The sequence below is a fragment of the Galeopterus variegatus genome, unplaced genomic scaffold, assembly GCF_000696425.1.
Source record: "Galeopterus variegatus unplaced genomic scaffold, G_variegatus-3.0.2 Scaffold7980, whole genome shotgun sequence".
NCBI classification, from domain to species: domain Eukaryota; kingdom Metazoa; phylum Chordata; class Mammalia; order Dermoptera; family Cynocephalidae; genus Galeopterus; species Galeopterus variegatus.
Genome location: NW_007734091.1, coordinates 51,226 through 71,151, shown reverse-complemented (window position 1 = coordinate 71,151; position 19,926 = coordinate 51,226). Strand labels below are relative to the sequence as shown.

Sequence of the window (19,926 nt, the reverse complement as noted above, 5' to 3'; positions counted from 1 at the left end):
GGGGGAAACACTGAGGGTTGCGATCCGTTGCCGGACACGGAAAAAGACAAAAAAAAAAAAATGAACATTTGTAGCCTCTACCCAGTTTCTTAAAATTTTCAGCAAAATTTGAGTAATAAGTTTCTGAACTTAAGTTGTTGGAATCTTTAAAATCATTTGCCATATTAATGTGTCTGAACTTTTATTCCTCAAGAAATTAGTATTTTCCATGTATTAATATTTCAAGCCTGACTTCCTCAAACATACTCTCCAAGTTTGATAAAAATCTATGAATTATCCAGTAACAGGCAAATAGATGCTCAGTTTTATTTGTCCAGAAGTTGATGGGTTTTTGTCTGCAGCCTTGTGTCATCCATTTGTGTTTAAGGGTGTGGCTCTCTCCTCTGCCCCCATACTTATGAATGAGCACCTGCATTTAAATTAAGGAATAATTGAATTACTAGTTTATGGTTTGTAGATATTTTATTGGCAAGAAAAAAACCTTATCAAATTGTCATTGACTATTGGTTTAATTTACAGGTTTTTTGTTATAGTCTTACTTGCTGTCACCATTGCCTTGGTCCCTATTACGGAAACCGCTCAGAGTGAAATACTGTTTGAATACACACAGGCAATTAGGAGTTATGTGACACCACCCATTGCTGCTGTCATTCTGCTTGCCATATTCTGCAAAAGAGTCAATGAGCAGGTAGGTGTTGGCATGACCACCACATGGAATGATGTGAGGGGTTGCCTTCACATTGTAGTTGCCTTTGCAAGAGTTGCCCTGGGAGGGTCTCTTATGCTTCAGTTCACATTGAGGCATTATTTGCTTTCTGAGAGATGATTTCCTCCTAGGCAGATTTGGCCCACCTCCCTTTTATGCATGGAGGGAAAAGGAGAGCACTCATATCCCTCCCTTTGTGATGTAATCCACTTTCAGCCATGCCATAGATGTTGCAAAATTGTGAATAATTCTCCCTCACACTGTAAGACAATATTCTTCTATGACCCTTGTACATAGATGTGTCACGGTCAGAGATTTCACACTCATGGGGGGATATACAGTATTGGGCTCCTCCCCCCTTCCCTGCAGTGAGGAGATAATTATTTTGACCCTTTCTTTTGGTGACACTTAAGACCAAGTAAAAATCCCAATTAATGGCTTGATCATTTCATCAATAAGACTTTGAAAACATAGTTTGCCAGAATTTTTTTTTGAGTCATATTTTAAATCTTGTTTCCCCTAACATCCGTGAGTAGCTGGGCCTTGCATGAGTTCCTGAGCACAGTGCCTGAGGCACTCTGTGATCTGGCCCTGCCTACCTCCGGGGACTTGCCTTCTCCATACACAGCCTCTAGGTCTCAGCCCCTCCAAGCAACTTGCAATACTGATTGCTGAACTGTCCTGCACCTTCCCTGGCCTCTCGTCATTTGCATGGTCTGTTTACTTTGCCAGAAACATTTTGTTTGTTCGTTTGTTTTGGCATCTAGCTAGTATGAGGACCCAACCCCTTGACCTCGGTCCAAAAATATCTTTTTATTCTTCCACATGGTTGATGCTTCTTCCCGGGCTCATCTCAGGTGTTCAGTCCTCTAGACCAACCTGCTAGTGCTCCCTGCTCCAGCCAGTTCAGCAGAACTCAATTTAGCACCAAGAATGTAAAGGAAGAGTGCTGGGCCCCAGGGATCCCAGAGTTGCTTCTCTTTGCTCCTCTGAGAAAGACATGGGCAAGAGGGGCAAGCAGTCATGGGACTGTGCCTCCCACCTATGTCACCAGCCTCTGGGTATTGGGGCCTATCACCAAGGAAAACACAGCCCTGATCAGTTGCTCTCCCGCTAACCCAATCCAAGGTTGCAGGCATATTGCACGTACACTCTTTCACTTAGAAAACGACTCCAGGCCCTCTCTCCCACCCTGTTTCAAATGGCATGCTCATCTGGCTTCTGCCCATCTTCTTCATTGAATGGTTCCTGTAGATCTTCTGCCTAGATTTGGGGTTTATCTCTTTCCCCAAGATGCTTGCCCACATGTGGTATCTTCTGTCTCCTCTGACCTCCATCCCCACCTGAGTGAGGCTTCAGATACAGTTCCCAAGCCAAGACCAAGTCCTTACTCTTGTGGAGTGGACAGTCCAGTTGAAGGAGACTGGTGACACCCAGTGAACAGATAAAGATTTCTAATAGTGATGCAGTGCTGTTTAAAAGATAAAAAAGGATCATGGAAGGTGGCGGGGCAGGCGCTGGTGGGGGAGTGCAGGGGTGAGGAAGGTTGGACAAGGACATTAGCTAAGGTGGTGGGAGAAGGCCTCTCCTAAAGAAATGACCTTAAATCTGAAACTTGAAGGATGAGCCAGAAATACCGAGATCTAGGGAGAGACCCAAGCAGAGAAAAGGGTGAGTACAAAGGCCTGAGCCAAGAGCAAAGAGGGAAGGTTCGAGATGCTGGAAGAAGGTGACAATGGCTAGAGTGGGACCACCAAGAGGAGAGTATGGGATGGAGCCAGATGAGATCAATCATGGTACAGAGCTGAGGTTTGATTCTGATGGCAGGTGATGAGAAGCCATTGGAGGACCTAGGCAGAGGCATGGCATTTTCTAGTGTATGCTTTGAGAAACCATTCTGGATTCTGTGGGGACAATGGGCAAGCAGGAGACCAGGTAGAGAGCCCCACCTGTGTGAGAGAGATGGTGGTTCGGGTTAGGGCAGTAGCCATAGAGGTGATGGTAAGTGGTTGGATTCTGCATACATATTGGAGGCAGAGCCAACAGGATTTGCTGATGGTTTGGTGGTAGGGCAGAATGGAAAGGAAGGAACCAGGGATGTCTCCTGGGGTTTCAACTGGAGTAATGTGGGAGATGGAGGTGCCATTTACAGAAATGGGGAAGGCCAGGTTCTTTTGGGGCACATTTTGTTTGGGATGCCTATTTATTATCCAACTTAAAAGTGTTACCAATGTTTCTTAAGTTCTCTGATTGACCTAAGGGAGTGCAAGAGTCTCAGGTTTTTCATCTCCTCACTGTTGCCCACACTCTTCTTCTGCAAGGTATTCGAAACCTTATGATGGGTTTAACTTCAGAACTCAGCTAGTCAGGGAAGTGAGGATGAAGATGCTTTGTCTCATCATCCATCTTCCTCCCAGGTGACTGTCAGGTTCCTTCTTTGGCAGAGTGCCTTCTGGGGGCTGATTGTCGGGATTATAATTGGCTTCATTGGAATGGTGGCCAAATTGGTCTACGAACCTTGGAGCTGCACAGGAAACAGCAAGTGCCCTGTGTTCATCTGTGGCGTGCACTACCTCTATTTTACCATGATCCTTTTTGTGGTTAGTCTTCTCACCATGCTGGGGATCTCTTTAATCACAGACCCAATTCCAGATAAACATGTAAGTACTGCCCTTAGTATGCTCTGGGGTCAACCCCACAGTCCCAGTGCATAGTAAATTGGTGAAAAGTGGCAGAATTCCTGCATTCTTTTTGAAAGTGGAAGGGCTGGGGGATAAGACCGGGGGGTGGGGCTAGGGTGGGTCAAATATAGGCAAGTAACACAGAAAGGGCCCTGCCTTAAAAATCTAAACTTAAATCTGCATTAGGTATTTACTTAGATTGAGAAATTTAGCTTTTAAAATGCAAATTTTCCCTGGAAGTGTTAAATTCACTAACCTCAGTATGAATTAATGTAATTAGGGCAGTCCCAGCTGCCACCCACCCAGATGGAATTAAGCCAATGTAAAGGGGGAGGGGACAGTATTGCTGGCAGCTGCCTGTAGCCTCCTTACAAGCCATTTCCTACCTCTGTCACCCCTGTTTTGGATACCAATCCATGGAAGATTGGTTCCAGGACCTTCAGCAAATACCAAAATCCATGGATGCTCAAGTTCCTGATATAAAATGGCATAGTGTTTACATATGAACCTATGCACATCCTCCTGCATACTTTAAATCATCTCTACATTACCTATAAAACCTAATACAAAGTAAGTACTATGTAAATAGTTATATTGTATGGGAATAATGACAAGGGAAAATGTCTGTACATGATCAGTACAGAGACAATTTTTTTTCCAAATATTTTTGATCAGTGGTTCATTGAATCCATGGATGCAGAATCCATGGATATGGAGAGCCGACTGTATTTATTAGAAAGCCTGAGCTTAGAGAAGTTAAGTAATTTGTCCAAGGTAACAAAACTAGTATGTGGCAGGACTGGGCCCCAACCTGGCTCTGGAGCTCATGATGGCTCCCCCATGTCACCTACTTTAGCACATTAGCAGGACAGGGATGAGGCCTGCCAGAAAGCAGTAGGAGGGAGGGTCCAGGGCATCCATCCAGCAATCAAGAGGGTCCGAGGTTCAGGGAGGAGCTCAAAAGGGAATGGGCATATAAGATCTCCATGTCTTTCTTACAACTTTGCCTGGGGTCTGGATAAAAGCTGGTATTCCATTATCAAACGCTGAGTCACAGGACAGGTAAACTGAGGAGACTGCAAGCCTCAGTGTCCCCCAGCTCGATCTTGGGTTTTCCCTCTGTCCACTCTTTCTGCTCAGTATTTTCCATTTCGTTCATTCTTTTCTTGCACACACAGCTAGGTTGGAAGAGGGATGGAGCAAGTTGGGAGAGCAGCCTACAAACTGCTCCCTGCCTCAGCGACACAGCCCAGGGAGACTTCGCTGCTCCTAGAACCTTGAGAAGCTGTAGGAGTCTGGCTTCTTTAAGTTTCCTGTTGCTCAGGGTCTTAGTCATTGAGAATGTCTGCATTCTTTCCTGCTATTCTCTTACTCTCAACTTGTTGTTTTTGCCTGCTTCTCACTTGATCAGCCAGGTACTTTTTGAGCGTTTTCCACATGCCTAGCAGTATGCTAGTGCTCTGGAGAGCATCAAGTAGCTGACCGAAGTGGAAGAGGAGATAAGAGAAAAATGAGCATTTGTGGATCAGTGACAACATGCCAGGCTGGGCCTGGGCCCTCTAAACATGGAGCCTCTGCTCACTTCCACCATGGGAGGTGGGACTCTGCCCAAACTCAGCCAAGCTCAGAAGCCCACAGACACTGCACAGCACTCAAACCCGGGATCTTCCAGGGCACCTAGTGACCTCGGCCACAGGAGGCTGACAGTGCCCTTGGGAAGGAAAATGCGCACATATGGCATCATCAGGAAGCAATTAAAGGCTAAGTTTCTGTCATCAACATGACAGAATTTTAGTTCCAACATTTTAGTCTGAGAGGTGGGACTCAGGCTGGGCCTTAGAGAGATGCATGCTGGGAAAGCTCCTGAACATCCCTGCTGTGTGTTAGCAGGAAACAACATGGGGCAGAGACTCAAATATCCTCTACCAAGCTGGAAGAATAGATTCAAATATGTCTGTTACGGGATGGACTTGGTAGAAATGGAAATATTCACTTAGTTGTGCTTCTGCTAACCGAACCCTTTAAAAAACAGCAACAACAATTGGGTTTTGTTACCTCCCAAAGTTTTCTTACTTCCCAAAGTTTCCACATATGTTTTTAGGAAGAGAAAAAAAAATCACAAACCAGAAGGGAAAGGGAGTGTCCGTCTTGGGCATCTGCAAATGCCCTGTTGAGCTGGAGCAGTGGAGCTCTGCCCCAGGGCCAGGTAGAGCCTCTCCTGGGCTGAATTAATGCTGTCTCTGATGTCCAGCAGAGGGCTTCTGGAATGAAAGCAGCCCTGGGTCTGCCCTGTCCTGCTCACCTGGATGACAGGGCTTTGCTCCATGCCACCAGAAGAAGTAGACTCGCGGTGATGTGCAGCTTCTCCCACTCTGAGGAGGTATGTTCCTGGACCCTCAAAACAGGAAGGAGCCTCGAGCCTATGACCTCCAACCCCGTACTTTACAGCTGAAGGACACTGAGGCCCAGACAGGTTGTATCACCCTTTGCCGAAGTCACAATCACATGGTACCAGAGCCAGAACTAAAATCCAGAGTTGCTGATTCCTAAACTTGCCCACCCCATGTTCCTTCCATCTTTTGTTGGAATTTAACAACCAGATCTCTTTTCAGTCTGTGGAGACCCTGGTGCCCAGCTGTGGCCATGGTACTGTGTGGCCCACATGGCAGGGCTCTGGGTGGTGATGTGCCACTGCTCTCCCTCCCCAGCTCCACCGGCTGTGTTGGAGTTTACGAAACAGCCCAGAGGAAAGGGTAGATCTGGACACAGAGACACAAAGAAAGAAACCTCTTGAGCCCCCAGCACAGCCAGGTGAGAAGGAAGATCCAAAGCCCTGGGTAGGGCTCCCATGCGGAGTGCTCTGGGGAAGGCATGGCCTGGGCTGCCGCCCCAGTACCCCTCTACCCCAGTCTTCACCCTCAGAAATGCTATGCCAGGCAGAGGCTCTCTCTTTCATTTTTCCTAAGATGCGTCCTAGGAATATTTAAGGTGTGTGGAGGTTGTGCTGGCCCCTGTGCTGGAGGGGTGAATATGGGAGAGAGCAGCAGATACACTGAGTGGGCCCCTTGAGTGGTTCATTTTTCCTAAGATGCGTCCTAGGAATATTTAAGGTGTGTGGAGGTTGTGCTGGCCCCTGGGCTGGAGGGGTGAATATGGGAGAGAGCAGCAGATACACTGAGTGGGCCCCTTGAGTGGGGTGTAGCAGGGAGAGGAGGTCTGGGAGTGAAGCAAGGGGCACCCCAGGCAATGAGGAGGAGCCAGGGAAGGGGCAGAAAATCAGAAGCATGTGGTGTCCTGAAAGCGTTTCAAGTCGGGGGGCGCAGGGCGACCCATTTACCCACTGAGGCAAATGCTGATGGGCGAGGAAAGACAAGGCCTGAGAACTGCTGTTGAATTCAGCCACAATGAGACCATGTGCCTGCATGAGAGCAACCAGGTGGCGCAGTGCCCAGGAGGAGAGAGGGCTGGTGGTCACAGAGCTATATGCAGGGATTCCAAACTCAAGGGCTACTTGGAAGGGGGGCAGGATTGTCTGTAAGGACCTGCCCATCTCCAGTGGGGGTGTGAGGGGGAGGAAGGGAGACAAGTAGCCCCACGTAAGAGGGACCAGGTCTGCGGGAGAGCTAGGTTTCAGTCTGAGCAAGAAGGGAGGGAATGTTCCAGGGAGAGGCTGAGGCCCTGGGGTCTCTAGAGGGCTCACAGGAGGGGTTTCAGCAGATAGAGTCAGAAAAGAAGTGTTCAGGGCCACGGGGGGAGAGTGACCTGAGCTTCTTGTGGTCCCTGACGCAAACAGGGATAAAGGACATAATGAGATTAGTCCGGAGTCTGGGGCAGAGAGGGGGATGAGGCTGTGGGTGTGGTGGGGGAAGGGCTAGCTGGGGAGAGGCAGGGTTCTGTGGCCCCCTCTACACTCCTGCCAGGGAAGTTCAGAGCCCAGAGAGGCCCCAGACTCCCTCCTGACACCTGCAGGAGATGTGCACCTGGTCAGGGTGGGCTCCCTAGACTTCTGTGGGGTGGGGGAGTGGCCTCTGATAGGCATAGGACCCTGTGCACCTGGAGGATGCAGGGCTGCAGGCTCCCTCTGATGCCTGCTGATGGTTCTTCTCCCCTAAGGGGGGTGTGGTAAACTGACTTGGTAGGTATCTGCAATGTGCTAGACAGTTGTTCTCAGTACAATGTGCCAGGCACTGCCAAAATTATACCCATATGTGATAGGTACGATTAGTACCTCCATTTTGGAGCTGGGAAAACTGAGGCACTAAGCAGTTAAGTAACTTGCCCTGGCTCCACAGAAGATTAGTCAGTGGTAGAGCTGGGATTTGAACATAAGCAGTTTGACTCCAAAGTGTAGGCTCCCAGCCACTGGGCTATCCCACTACCCACTATTCGGCCTTGACTATTTGGGGTAAGAGTTGTACCTTTGGGGTGTGGTTGTATGACCAGTTGCCTTTTCCATACTGGCTCCTACACCTCTCCCAGCAACCTCTTGGGTCTGGAAGCTACATGACAGTGTGATAACATGGGCATTTGAGAACAGAAGCAAAAATGTGTTGTTCAAGATTTCTCAGCCCCAACATTTGATATCTGTGTCCCTAGCTTTGGGGTCCTCCAGCTACAGACCCCCCTTTCCTTGTAACAGAGGCTCCTCTGTCTATGGCTGATGGGTTCTATCATCCCTGGTGCCTCCTCAGCCTCAGCTGCCGAGACAGGAGCCAAGGAGACACTGGCAAGGAGGCTGTCCCACAGGATGAGACACAGAAGACATCACAGCACACAGTGCTGGGAGCCCACTCTGACTGAACTGGGGTTGTCTTGTCATCCAGAAAGGAATCATTTCCAGGAGTGCTCTGAGATCACAGTCCAGGCCACAGCTGGGCCCACGCCAATGTGCCGGAGCTGACCGTGGTGCTGACCCGAACCTGAGCAGGCCCCCAGGGGGCAGGCCAATGTGAACCACACAGAGACACCAGTGGTGTAACATTCAAGCCCCACAGTTAAGGCATTTTCACATTTGGCCTAGAGAAATGAATGGCAACCTTCCTGTAATTCCTAGACTGCCCTCCAGGGCAACACCAGGGATGTGGCTTCAATGGCCCAGGGAGAGCCTTATTTTGGGCCAAGCTGCCTCAAGAGGACATTCCCCAAGGGTTTGCCAAAGAGCAATGACTATTTCCAGGACTTGGGCCCTCTGAAGAGTAGTGACTTGGTGGGGGGCAGGGGAGGTGGATGGAGATGTGCTCAGAGGAGCAGCAGCCACCTGCCCTAGACCTATAGAGACTGGGAAGGGTGGGCGCTGCCATTGCACACTGGGGGCACACAGGGAGGGTGGCACTCCTGTGACACTACCTCTGCTGCCCAGTCAGGGGGATCTGGGCATGGCTGAGTGCTCTGCAGCCCCACTCCACCTGCAGAGCACTCCCCAAGTCCTACGTCCCACTCTGGCTCTGTCATGTCTCTGAGGATGGTTGTAGGCATTCCACAGCCAGGAACCAAGGACTATTCTTTCATATTAGGAGCAAGTCCCTTGGTCTTCACACTGGACTTGTTGCAGAGGCATGACTTCCTACAATGTATTCCCTCCTGTGTCGTGGCCTATGTGCCTCCTGACCTTTGCCTATTCCCTCTGTTTTAGATGTGTTAAACAAGGCCCAGAACTGCGCCTGGAAGGCCTGGGACCTCTTCTGTGGCCTGGAGCCACAGCCGGGCCCAAAACTAGCCCCAGAAAAGGCAACTGAGAAGATGGAGCAGGGTGGCATGTCAGAAGGTGCAGAGGCACTGGCCCTAGAAGAGACAACCGGGAAGATGGAGGCGACCGAGGAGAAGACGGAAGATGCACAGTGGGGTGACATGTTGGAGAAGCCCCTCTGGAGGTACATTGTCAATACCAACGGGATCATCTTGCTCGCACTCGTGATTTTCGGCTACATCTACTATGCCTAGCTCAGCTCAGGCCCCAGGTGTCTGGGAGGGAGGCACAGCTGCTGCCTTTTCCAGACTCCCTCATCAGGAAGGGGATGAAGCATTTCCTACTGGGAGACCCACGGATATGGAGCCAAGGATTACACTAATGAAAATGCTCCCTTGGTGTCATGCATCAAGTGCCACCAGCTGCAGGGCATGTGTGCCGTGCAACAGGACAGAGCGAAGTCCATTCGTGATTACAGAGACTATGCAAATGAGAACATCTGTTCCTGTACGAAATGAGTCATTTTCTCCAAATGGCTCTAGTGCATAAACACTGACTTTCTCTTTAAATTTAATTTTGGCTCTTTATGTTTAGATATATTTGGGACTTTTGCTTGTTTACTTCACTGTCACCATTTCTTTCCTATACCCAACCTCTGCTGCTTCCTTCTCTCTTGATTTTTAAGAGAATGGCCCTGCTGGCAAAGATGCCGCCTCCTCACCCCCCCACCCCCCAGGGCTCTCCCGGCAGATGCTGTGCCCAGCACTGATGACCACACAGGCCATGGAGCAACAGCTGCCCTGACCTGCCTGCCCCAGGGACAGGGCTGAGGCAGTCTCCACTCCAACAGAACAGGCCTCCCCAGTCTCAACACTGTTTGACTTCTGCTGTGCCACATCCTTAGAGAGCAGGCAGAGAGGAAACTCCCTCCATGCTGAGCTCTGCACAGTCACGTTCCCAGTCTGCCTGCTACCAGGATATTATTAGGAGTTGGGCCTGTGGGTTAGATTCCCTTTAGCAATCAGATATACACCACCCCTGGGCTGTGTTTTTGTAGGGGCTCCCTAAACCTCCCCTTCTTTCTTCTCAGACCAAAATAAATGATTTGTGTCTTTAGGAAAAGTTCTGGGTGCCTTCAAGAGATTTGGGGAGGTGCAGAAAGCATCATGAAAGCCACACTCTGAAGGCATACTCACATGACCAGCGCTCATCCCTTCTTTAATCCTTCAGCTTATATTTTTGAGGGCCTACTATGTGCCAGTCACCTTGTTGAGCTCCAAGGAAATCGCTGTGAACAGAGCACATGGGAACTGCTCTCCAGAGCTTATGGTTTATGGGGGAAAACAGAGAGACAATAGTTGTGATAGCAAGCATTTCATGTGGCCTGCTGTTTTCGTGCCCAGGGTACGGGTGTTATAACATTCAAGCCACAAAACTACCCTTGTGGAAGGACTAGAATTAACCACATTTCACAGGAGAGGAGACTGAGGCTTAGCAAAGGAACCTAGCAAACAGGGGGTGGGCACAAGGCCTGCAACAGCCCACCATGCAGGGTGTGCACAGCAGGAATGCCCAGCAAGGAGCTCCACTGCGTCTCAGAGTCAGGGAAAGAGGAGGTTGGTTAGCTGGTAGTAAACAGGCCTGAGTGTAGGAAGGCATGAGGCAGGAGTGCAAGGCATGTTTGAGGATGCAAGACATGGCATGTTCATGGGAGAATGGGGAGGAAGAGAGGCAGAGGCCTGGCCAGCAGGCCTTGTATGCATTGGGAGCCTACGTGCCCGGGAGCTTAGGCAGAGAAGTGAAAGGATCAGATTTGCTGGCTGCTGCTGAAAAGATGAAAGGGAGGCAGGAAAACCCACCAGGAGACTGCTAGAGCAGCACAGGCAAGTTAGTGGCAGAGAGGCAAAGAGAAGGGGAATCCTGGAGGGAGGAGCCTGAGGGATTCTCTGGCTTGAGCACATGGACAAAGGGTTCAACAATTCCAGAAACAGGCTGCACTGGAAAAAGAGCAGATATGGGGAAAAATGAGGTCCATTTCCAAAATGTTGAGTTTGAGCTGCATGAAAACGTTTATTGCCATTTTGACTATATTAAGTCTTCTGATCCATGAACATGGAATATCTTTCCATTTCTTTAGGTCTTTAATGTCTTTCAACAGTGTTTTGTTTTCAGTGCACAAATCTTGTACTTCATTCCATTTATTCCTAAGTATTTTATTCTTTTTGATGCTATTGTAAATAAATTTTTTTTTAATTTCATTTTTGGATGGTTCATTGCTAGTGTATAAAAATACAGTTAATTTTTGTGTATTGATCTTCTGTCCTGCAACCTTGCTGAACTTGTTTATTAGTCCTAATAGTTTTTAAGTGTATTTCCTTTGGAATTTTTGTATATAAGATCAGGTAATCTGTGAATAGAGATAGTTTACCTCTTTCTTTCCAATCTGTATGCCCTTTATTTCTTTTTCTTGCCTACTTGCCCTGGCTACTTCCTCCAGTATGATGTTGAATAGAAGTGGCAAGAGCAGATATCCTTGTCTTGTTCCTGATCTCAGGGTGAAAGCAGTCAGTTTTTCACCATTGAATATGATGTCAGCTGTGAGTTTTTGCAGATGTCTTTTATTGTGTTGAGGAAGTTCCCCTCTATTCCTAGTTTTCTGAGATTTTGTTTTTGTTTTTAATCATGAATGGGTGTTGGAGTTTATTGAATGCTTTTTCTGTATCTATTAAGATGATCATGTGACTTTTGTCCTTTATTCTGCCCCTATGGTGTATTACATTAATTGATTTTCACATGTGAAACCAACCTTGCATTCCTGGGATAAATCCCGGTTGGTCATGGTGTACATCGCTTTTTATATGTTGCTAGATTTGGTTTGCTAATATTTTGTTGAGTTTTTCTGTCTGTATTCATAAGGAATATTGGTCTGTAGTTTTCTTTTCTTGTGGTGTCTATGTCTCGTTTTGCTATCAGGGTAATATTAACCTCAGAGAATAAGCTGGAAACTGTTCCCTTCTCTTCATTTTTTGGAACAGTTTGTAAAGGATTGATGTTAAGTTTTGCCTAGAGACAATTAAGGGTAGATATTAAGTAGGATAAAGTGAGATATAAGGGTCCAGATCTCAGGAGAGAGGTTGCAGCTAGAAACCCAGATTTGGGGGAGACAGGAGAGAGGTCAGGCCCAGCTAAGAAAGGTAGAGGAGGCCCACAGCCAGGCAGATGAGATCGTATGAGGAAAGTGGGAGAAGAGAGGGCCTGGAGCAGAGCCACGAGAAACACCAACACACAGGTCATGTAGAGAAAGAGGGTTCTACAAAAGAGACCGAGAGTACAGGGTCTTGGCAGCAGGAAGGTTAGTGACCTTGACTGGAGCCTTGGTAGGGGTGGAGCCAGCCTGCTGTGGGTTGAGGCAGGATTGGGACATGAGGAAGTTAAAGCCCCTGGAGCTCCTGTTTTCCTGACGGAGGAAAGAGTTTCTCTTACAGGGCCTTTTTTAAGAATGGGACTGAACTTTAAATCCCAGCTGGACCCAGCAGCCTGTCCCTTTCAGAACAAGAGGGCCTACTTGGGCTCATCTTTTAATTCCAAGGGCACAAACTTCTCTCTGTTTTTTCCAGGAAAGTGAGGGCTCTGGGAGTTTATTGAAAGGACTGCAAAAAGAGGCTCCCTTTGGGATCTGGTTTTGCTGATAATGTATATTCTGGGAGGAGTGGGTATCCCATAGGAAATACAACTGGTTGGTGATATGAATGAGGGAAACCTCATTTGAGGCAGGAGGCCTCAAAAAGCTCCTGGGGAGGGCCGGCCCGGTGGTGCACTGCTACAGTGCGCCGCTTGGGAAGCGCGGCGGCGCTCCCGCCGAGGGTTCGGATAAACCTCATTTGAGGCAGGAGGCCTCAAAAAGCTCCTGGGGAGGGCCGGCCCGGTGGTGCACTGCTACAGTGCGCCGCTTGGGAAGCGCGGCGGCGCTCCCGCCGAGGGTTCGGATAAACCTCATTTGAGGCAGGAGGCCTCAAAAAGCTCCTGGGGAGGGCCGGCCCGGTGGTGCACTGCTACAGTGCGCCGCTTGGGAAGCGCGGCGGCGCTCCCGCCGAGGGTTCGGATCCCACATACAGACCAGTTCCCACTCACTGGCTGAGCGAGGTGCGGGCGCAACACCGAGGGTTGCGATCCCGTTGCTGGTCCTGGTCCGGTACGGGCGCGACACTGAGGGTTGCGATCCGTTGCCGGACACGAAAAAAAAAAAAAAAGCTCCTGGGGAAAGAATAAGGCTTTAGCTCAGCCCCAGAGTGAAAGGGCCAAGCCCTGAAGATGAGCTCTGCTCCCACAGCTCCTCCAACAGAGGTCAGACTGGCTGCTTCTCCCCAAAACTAGGAAAACCATCACCTTGCCCAACGAGGCAGGGATTGGTAAGGGGGAGATTAAGAGGCTGTCCATTTCCTGAACCTCTTCATATCCCTCACAACCCCCTGCAGCCTGCCTTCTCCTCATCCTGTCCTCTCAGCCCACCTCTCTCTGCTTCCCTAAGCTCTCCAGCCTCATTAGCCAGTTTCACTACAGGAGGAGAAGCAGCAGGTGGCGGCACAGGTGGAAGGCTCACCAGAGGACTGCCCTGGGGCCTGCCTGAGTCGGAGCAGGTAAAGGTTGAGGTCAGCTTCAGGCTGGCTAGAGCACACTCGGGTGACCTCCTTGCTTTGGAGAAGAATGCAGCTGCTTTAGGGGAAAGATCTTAATGAGGAAACTAAAATCTACCCTTGTTCTGAGCGCTCATCCTTAGGGGAGCCTCTTACAACTGACTCACACTTCCGTGAGAAGAGCTGACATCAGGTCATACCTTTCCTCCTGCCACCTAGCGTGCGAAGGGGACAGACCTGGCTGAGCAGTGCTATGCCCCACCACACCCCAAAGGCCTGGTCACTTGAGTGTCTGAAGCGTGGGTGGTGCCTGGTCCAACTATGTTCCTTCCTTCCCCCAACCCAATTTCCTGACCCCACCCTTGTCCCTGGAGGGCTCAGTCCTGCTCTCTACCTTCTGAGGGGACTTTTGGCCGCAGAAGAGAGCAAAGCTCCTAAGGCCATCTCCCACCCATCCCTGGTCCTGAATTCAGCCTGTGCCACCTGGGACCCAGTCCTTCTGGGCCTGGTGTCTCCCCTGTGGCAGGAAAGAGAGGAGATGTGACCATGCCCCAGGAACACAAAGTGCCATTTGGACACAAGTTAAAGAGATTGAGCCCATTTATTCAGGCTTGGAGTGGCTTATCACGTCTGGCCAAATGAGGAGCTCAGGGTTTCCATTCAATGACTTGGATGGCAATCTGAGCCGCCCGCTGTACAACCTCATTGGACTCCTCCTTAAGGACACGGAAGACTGGCACGTGGGCCTGTAGTAACTTGCGGCCCTCGGGGGCCTCAGCCAGCATAGTGAGGGCCTTGGTAGCATTCAGGCGCACCTTTTTCGTGGGCGAGCACAGCAGCTGCAGGAGTGGTTGGATGGCTTCTGCGTCCAGCGCTGCATACTTCCCTGCAGGCCAGCAACAACAGGCATTCCTAATGGCCTGCTACCCCAGGGACCCTCTCCTCACCTCCTCTCACCCCCCAGCCCTCCCCCCACCCTCCTGTCTGTGCAATCTCAAGGTGAGGTGCCACCCTGGACCCAGGCTCCCTCACTCACCCCCACCTCTCTTGTACCCTTCTGCTGAGATGAGCCTGGGCCAGGTCCCTGGTCTCATACCCTTCCAGCCCCCAACTGGCTTCTCCCCATCCACTCTTGTTCCTGTCCCAGTCCAGTCCTCATAAGGCAACATAAATGGTCATTTTAAAGTGTAAATCCAATCGTTCGTTTATGTGGCAAATATTTCTTGAGCACCTATTCTGCACATGGTTCGCGCACTCACAGCACTTCCAGTATGGTGGAACGCAGACATTAATGTGTAAAGGAGATGCCCTCCTTAACCCTTTGCAGCCCCTTCCCATTGTCCTCACGGATCCTCCTGCAGGGCTCAGTGAACTCACTCCTTGCTGCCAGGACCACTTAGCCTCTGCCCTGCTAGCTCTCATTGTTCTTTGGCCCATTGGGTGCCCCACTGCAGGCTGTGCTTCTCCTCCATGTCACTCATCACTGCCTCTCCTGCTGACTGTAGATACCTGAGGCCAAGACCTCTGTGTCCCCACTCTCCAGCACAGGGCCTGGCACATGGCAGAGGCTCAGGGACTTTTCTCTAGAGTGGCAGCTCGGGAATAAGTGGTCTCACATCCCTGGGTTCCGGCCTCTTGTGTCTGCCCATTGCCTGGGCCCCCAGTGAGCCTCCAAGTGTTCCCACAGGAAGCCTGAGCTGAGAAAGACACTGCACTGAGGATGCCCCGAGATAAACACACAGGGGGATCCCCTGCCCCCCATGCAGTTGGCATCCTGACTACACATCAAAAGGAGGCTGTGGACTCTGAAAAGGCCCCAACCTCTTCCCCTGTCTGTGTCTCAGATTCCACCATAAGAGTCCAGTGGGGAGTGGCTGGGAGGATCTGTCTTTGGGAGGCCTTGCAGCATACTGATTGCAGATCTGAGGCCCAGACAGTCCTCCATGGAACAGAAAGGAAACACAGGGCAGGGGCTGGTGCAGGTAAGTGCGGGCCAGTGGGGGTGGAGAAGTCAGACAGCTTTCAGAGGTGGGTGGAGGGCGCCACACCCAGCCTGCCAGGTTTCTTCCATTAGCCCAGAGTTGGGGGAAGCCTGACTGGCTGGGAGTGCAGGGTGGGGGGTTGGGGGACATAAGCCATAATATTCTTATTTGCTGTCTCCCCCAATTTGAGAAAAGTAGTCAAAATCAAGAAACACCATAGAGTCAAGGGCTCCAGGGTTTTCTTAGACCTCAGGATAACAGAATCATGAATGGCAAAGTAATCAAGCCAAGAATCATGGCTCACAATGGGCCTGGATCAGAGGCAGAATTCCAGGCCCAGGGAACAGCCTGGTGTGAAGGGACAGAGGTCCTAATACAAGTGACTAGTGATGGGCCACGGATGACCCACTGTGCTCAGTAAGAGAAAGAGCTGAGCCTCGGACCAAACCCTGAAAGGACTTCAGTGACAGGCCAAGAAGCAGATTTTGGCAGTGTGGGGCATCAGGGGACAATACCTGGCCTTTGAGCACAAGAAGGATGAGTTTTGGAAAGCTCACTATGGGTGCTGGCAGGCTGGGAGGCTCACTCCCTCTGCCCACCTAGACATGCCCAGCTGGCAGGGAGTCCCAGAGTGGCCACCCCCACCTCACCTTCAGTGGTCACTGTGGCATACATCAGCGCTCCGGCAGCGTTGGCCTGCACCTCCTCCTCCTTGTCCTTCAGCAGATGCACCAGGATGGGGATGACGTCATGCTGCCACACCTGGTTCTTGCCCTCCAAAGGGATGCTAGGCAGAGAGAGGATAGCTGGGGGCTCTGCTGGGGGATGGGGGGAGGAGACGAGCAAGGCCCAGGACTGCCCCAGGGAGACACAAAAGGAAAGGACTTGCGGTCCAGGTCTGGCCACGGCCTGGCCTCAGGGTGCAGAGCACCACTGGTGTGAGCACAGCCTGCTGCCAATGAAGGCGAGACGAGGGCCCAGGGGGGTCACAGCCTTGCCCTAAGCCATCATGCAAAGAAAAAACGAGACACATTTTCCCTGGCCACAAAATGGGGAGGAGCAGGACCCAGGGGTGTAAACCACAGGGAAACCTATTTGACTCCACCTCAGAGTCAGAGGTCTGGGCACGGGACAACTGCAGGTGGGGACTTAGATGAGGTGACTTTAGGTCACTTTTTCAATCCGGCATTGTACGAAGCTGTGGAAATGAGGGTGCTGGACTCCCCAAGAGTTTCCCAACTGTGAAAAGGCCAAGGGCCAGCCCGTGGCTCACTTGGGAGAGCCTGGTGCTAACACCACCAAGTCAAGGGTTAAGATCTCCCAAAAAAGGGCTCCCTGGGCCAGAAATACTGCCCACGGGCCCCACAGAAGCATAACAGTATATGTTTTTCCTGCAGCAAAGACCCCCATGTCACTTAGTTAAACCAACGTTTCCCAAACTTAGCCATCCTCAGACCCACATTTTTGTAGAACTCTAATAACACCTCAAAGACACAGGTTCCATGGGAACACAGTTTGGAAAACAGAGTTGGCCAGCCACTAGCTATGACAGTGTGAGGCTGCTGAGCTTTCAGGGCAGTGGGCCTCAACTCAGAGGCACTTGATCAAAGATGCAGAGTCCTGGGACCCACCTACAGGGATTTCCTGGATTCATTCATACAGCTAGTGTGGACTGAGCACCCAGCACATGGCAGGCCCTGGTCCAGACACCGAGGCAAGAGCTGGGTTTTTCCACCTCAGCACTGTTGACAGTTTGGGCCAGGTAATTCTCAACGGAGTTGGGGGGTGGGGTTAGGTAGAGGGAAGCAGATCTTTCCAGTTGAGAACCCTTGGTCTAAAGCAGCTAACAGAGCAAAGCCCTGTCACCAAGGAGTTCACCTTGTGGGAGACACACAAAACAGCAGGGCCAGCGATGAGCACAGGTAGGGTGGAGAAGGCAAGGGGAGGTTGGGGGAAGAGCCTGGGAGGCCTCATTGGAAGAGGAACTCTGAGCAAAAATCTGAAGGATAATGGGTCTGGGCTGGGGCCTGGGAATCTGCATTTTAACAAGCCTCCCAAGGGTCTGGGTCAGGGGCCACACTTACAAAAATATGGGACTCTAGCAAGAAACCCAGATGAAGGAAAGCCAGGACTTAGGGAAGGCAAGAGGGGCCCTGACTGAGGGGATATGGCCACAGCCAAGGCAGCAACTCTGGGGGTGGTGACTGGCCCATCCTCAGGACCAGAGGCCCAGTGTGTGAACGTGCACCGCCCTCCCCCTCCCAGCTCTGACACTTCATGCTTCCTCAGTTTCCAGGCCAGGACTTAGACTGTGATCCTATGTGACCTTGGGCAAGTGAATGGACACCTGTGCCAAGGGAGACATCACCTTTGGAAGGTTGTCTACAGGTGAAGTTGGTAGACAACATGTGGCACATGGTCAGCACTTAGGGACCACTGGGCATCATTGTTATCACCAGTGGTTCTGTGCTCGCCTTCCTCACAGTGAGGGGGGTTTCCTGGGATACAGGACACTCTCAGGCAAGCGGGACAGTGGTTGCCCTAGTAGAGAAGGTCCTCCTCCGCCCCAGTCTCCTCCTCCCCCCAGGGCACAAGCAGCCGAGGGGAAGCAAGCCCAGTGGATGCCCTCAAGCTCTGGGCCAGTCTGGCTGGGTGGCAGCCCCACCACTGGGGCAGCAGCAGCTTGGTTGCTTTCTCTGGGCCTGGGCAGAAACCCAAGGGGGTGGTTGCTCCGTCAGCCCAGGTCAAGCCTCACCTGATCGCGATAAGCGCGTGGGCAGCCTTGCTGCGGATGTTCTGGTTGGTGCTGAGCAGCTTCTGCTTTAGGAAGGGCACCGCATGGCTGCTCAGTGCTTCAGTGGCATCCTCCTGCAGGCAGGGGGCCAGCGTGTCCAGAATGAGCTCCTGTATATTCTCCTCCTCCCTCTGTAGCTTCCACACCAGTGAGGGGATCAGGCTGTTGTTTACAATGCCCTGGGCCCCTGCAGGAATGGAAAGGCACTGAGGGCAGGCTGGCCATCCCCCACCCTGCTGGTTGGCCTGCAGAGGGAAGGGAGGGTTCTGCAGAGCCTGTGGGTGCATTTGACAAGAGCCTGGCAGCCAGCAGGAGCCAGCGAGTGATAGCCATTCAGGAGCTAGGGTGGGGGCTGAGAGATTAGGACCCAAAAAGTGCCAGCCTTCAGTCGCCTATGCCTCAGGGGGCATCAGCCATAAGTAGTTAGTGCACCTGAGTGCAGCCTGAGAAGCAGCAGCCTGCCCCACCCTCCTGCCAAGAGAGCCCAGCAGCTCTCCCCCACAGGGCCCAGGCACATGAGAAGACCCTCCTGTCTTCCCTACCCTGCCCCAGAGTGGTGGGGAGCTAGCCAAGCCCCCTCTTACTACCCAAAACATTGCAAAGCTCCTGGAGACCCCAGACTGGTCTGATTGGCCATGGAAGAAAGCTTGGAGTCAAGTCTGAGGCAGAAGACCTAGAATGCAAGCCCAGTGTCTTATACACCAAGAAGAGCTGTCCCCCCAACTAAAGGTGACAGGAATCCATAGGCTCTGGCCAAGGGGTCTTAATGGACCTGTGGCCCTGCAGAAAGGAAGGGGGTGTCCACATCACACAGCTGGGGTGCAGGTACTGGGAGAAGCACAATGAGGCAAGACTCCCCCATAGACTTGTCCCACCTCGCTCCTTCCAGCTCCCTCCCACCCCTGCCTCCTGGGGAATGTCTGTGTGTGGCTGCCTGGAGAAGAACTCAGAATCCAGCACCAGCAGCATCCTAAGGGACCCGGGATGACACGCAAAGCAGCCACCCAAATCGAGCACAGGGAAAGGGAGCAAAGCACCCGGGGAGGGCAGCTCTTACCCATGGCCCACAGGGCATGGGCCCTTCTGTCATTACTTCTGTCATTACTGCCCTGCAGCTGGCCCTCTCCCGGCCTCCCCAGCATCCCACGCTGCCCACTGCGAAGCCATCTATAGCCCCCAGGGAGGAGGCCACCAGCAAACTGTCTCTTCTGCCCTCCCCAGCTAAACCCTCTAATTTACTCTAGAGAGATAAATAAACAGGTTAATTAGCCTAAAGGTCTCTGAGTGCCAATTAGCACCAGGGATTTCCTCTTTGAAGACATCACCCCAGCCTTCCTCCCTCACTCCCTGAGGACATTAAATGGCAGGTGCCCAGGGTGAGGGGTGGAGAAGCAGGGCAGGCCGCTCAGCAGCTCTTACTGCACGCCCCCCCCCCCCCCCCCC

The 19,926-nt window shown here is 51.4% G+C and overlaps 2 protein-coding genes across 2 annotated transcripts in view; one reads left to right on the top strand and one right to left on the bottom strand.

The window, feature by feature from the left end:
- The window catches only part of LOC103608064 (sodium/glucose cotransporter 1-like), a gene marked incomplete at its 5' end in the record, with an annotated part of 27,659 nt that extends 18,332 nt beyond the window's left edge, over positions 1 to 9,327 (top strand). Inside the window, 5 exons of the mRNA XM_008592511.1 lie at positions 520 to 688; positions 3,151 to 3,366; positions 6,096 to 6,198; positions 9,020 to 9,114; positions 9,205 to 9,327. Coding sequence (XP_008590733.1) covers positions 520 to 688; positions 3,151 to 3,366; positions 6,096 to 6,198; positions 9,020 to 9,114; positions 9,205 to 9,327 — 706 coding nt within the window. The remainder of the gene's footprint in view (positions 1 to 519; positions 689 to 3,150; positions 3,367 to 6,095; positions 6,199 to 9,019; positions 9,115 to 9,204) is intronic.
- A 5,027-nt stretch (positions 9,328 to 14,354) lies between these two features.
- The window catches only part of LOC103608063 (rhabdoid tumor deletion region protein 1-like), a 10,918-nt gene continuing 5,346 nt past the window's right edge, over positions 14,355 to 19,926 (bottom strand). The window contains exons 3-5 of the mRNA XM_008592510.1: positions 18,445 to 18,728; positions 16,340 to 16,476; positions 14,355 to 14,593 (exon numbers count right to left, since the gene is read on the bottom strand). Of these exons, the coding sequence (XP_008590732.1) occupies positions 14,355 to 14,593; positions 16,340 to 16,476; positions 18,445 to 18,728 (660 nt within the window). The remainder of the gene's footprint in view (positions 14,594 to 16,339; positions 16,477 to 18,444; positions 18,729 to 19,926) is intronic.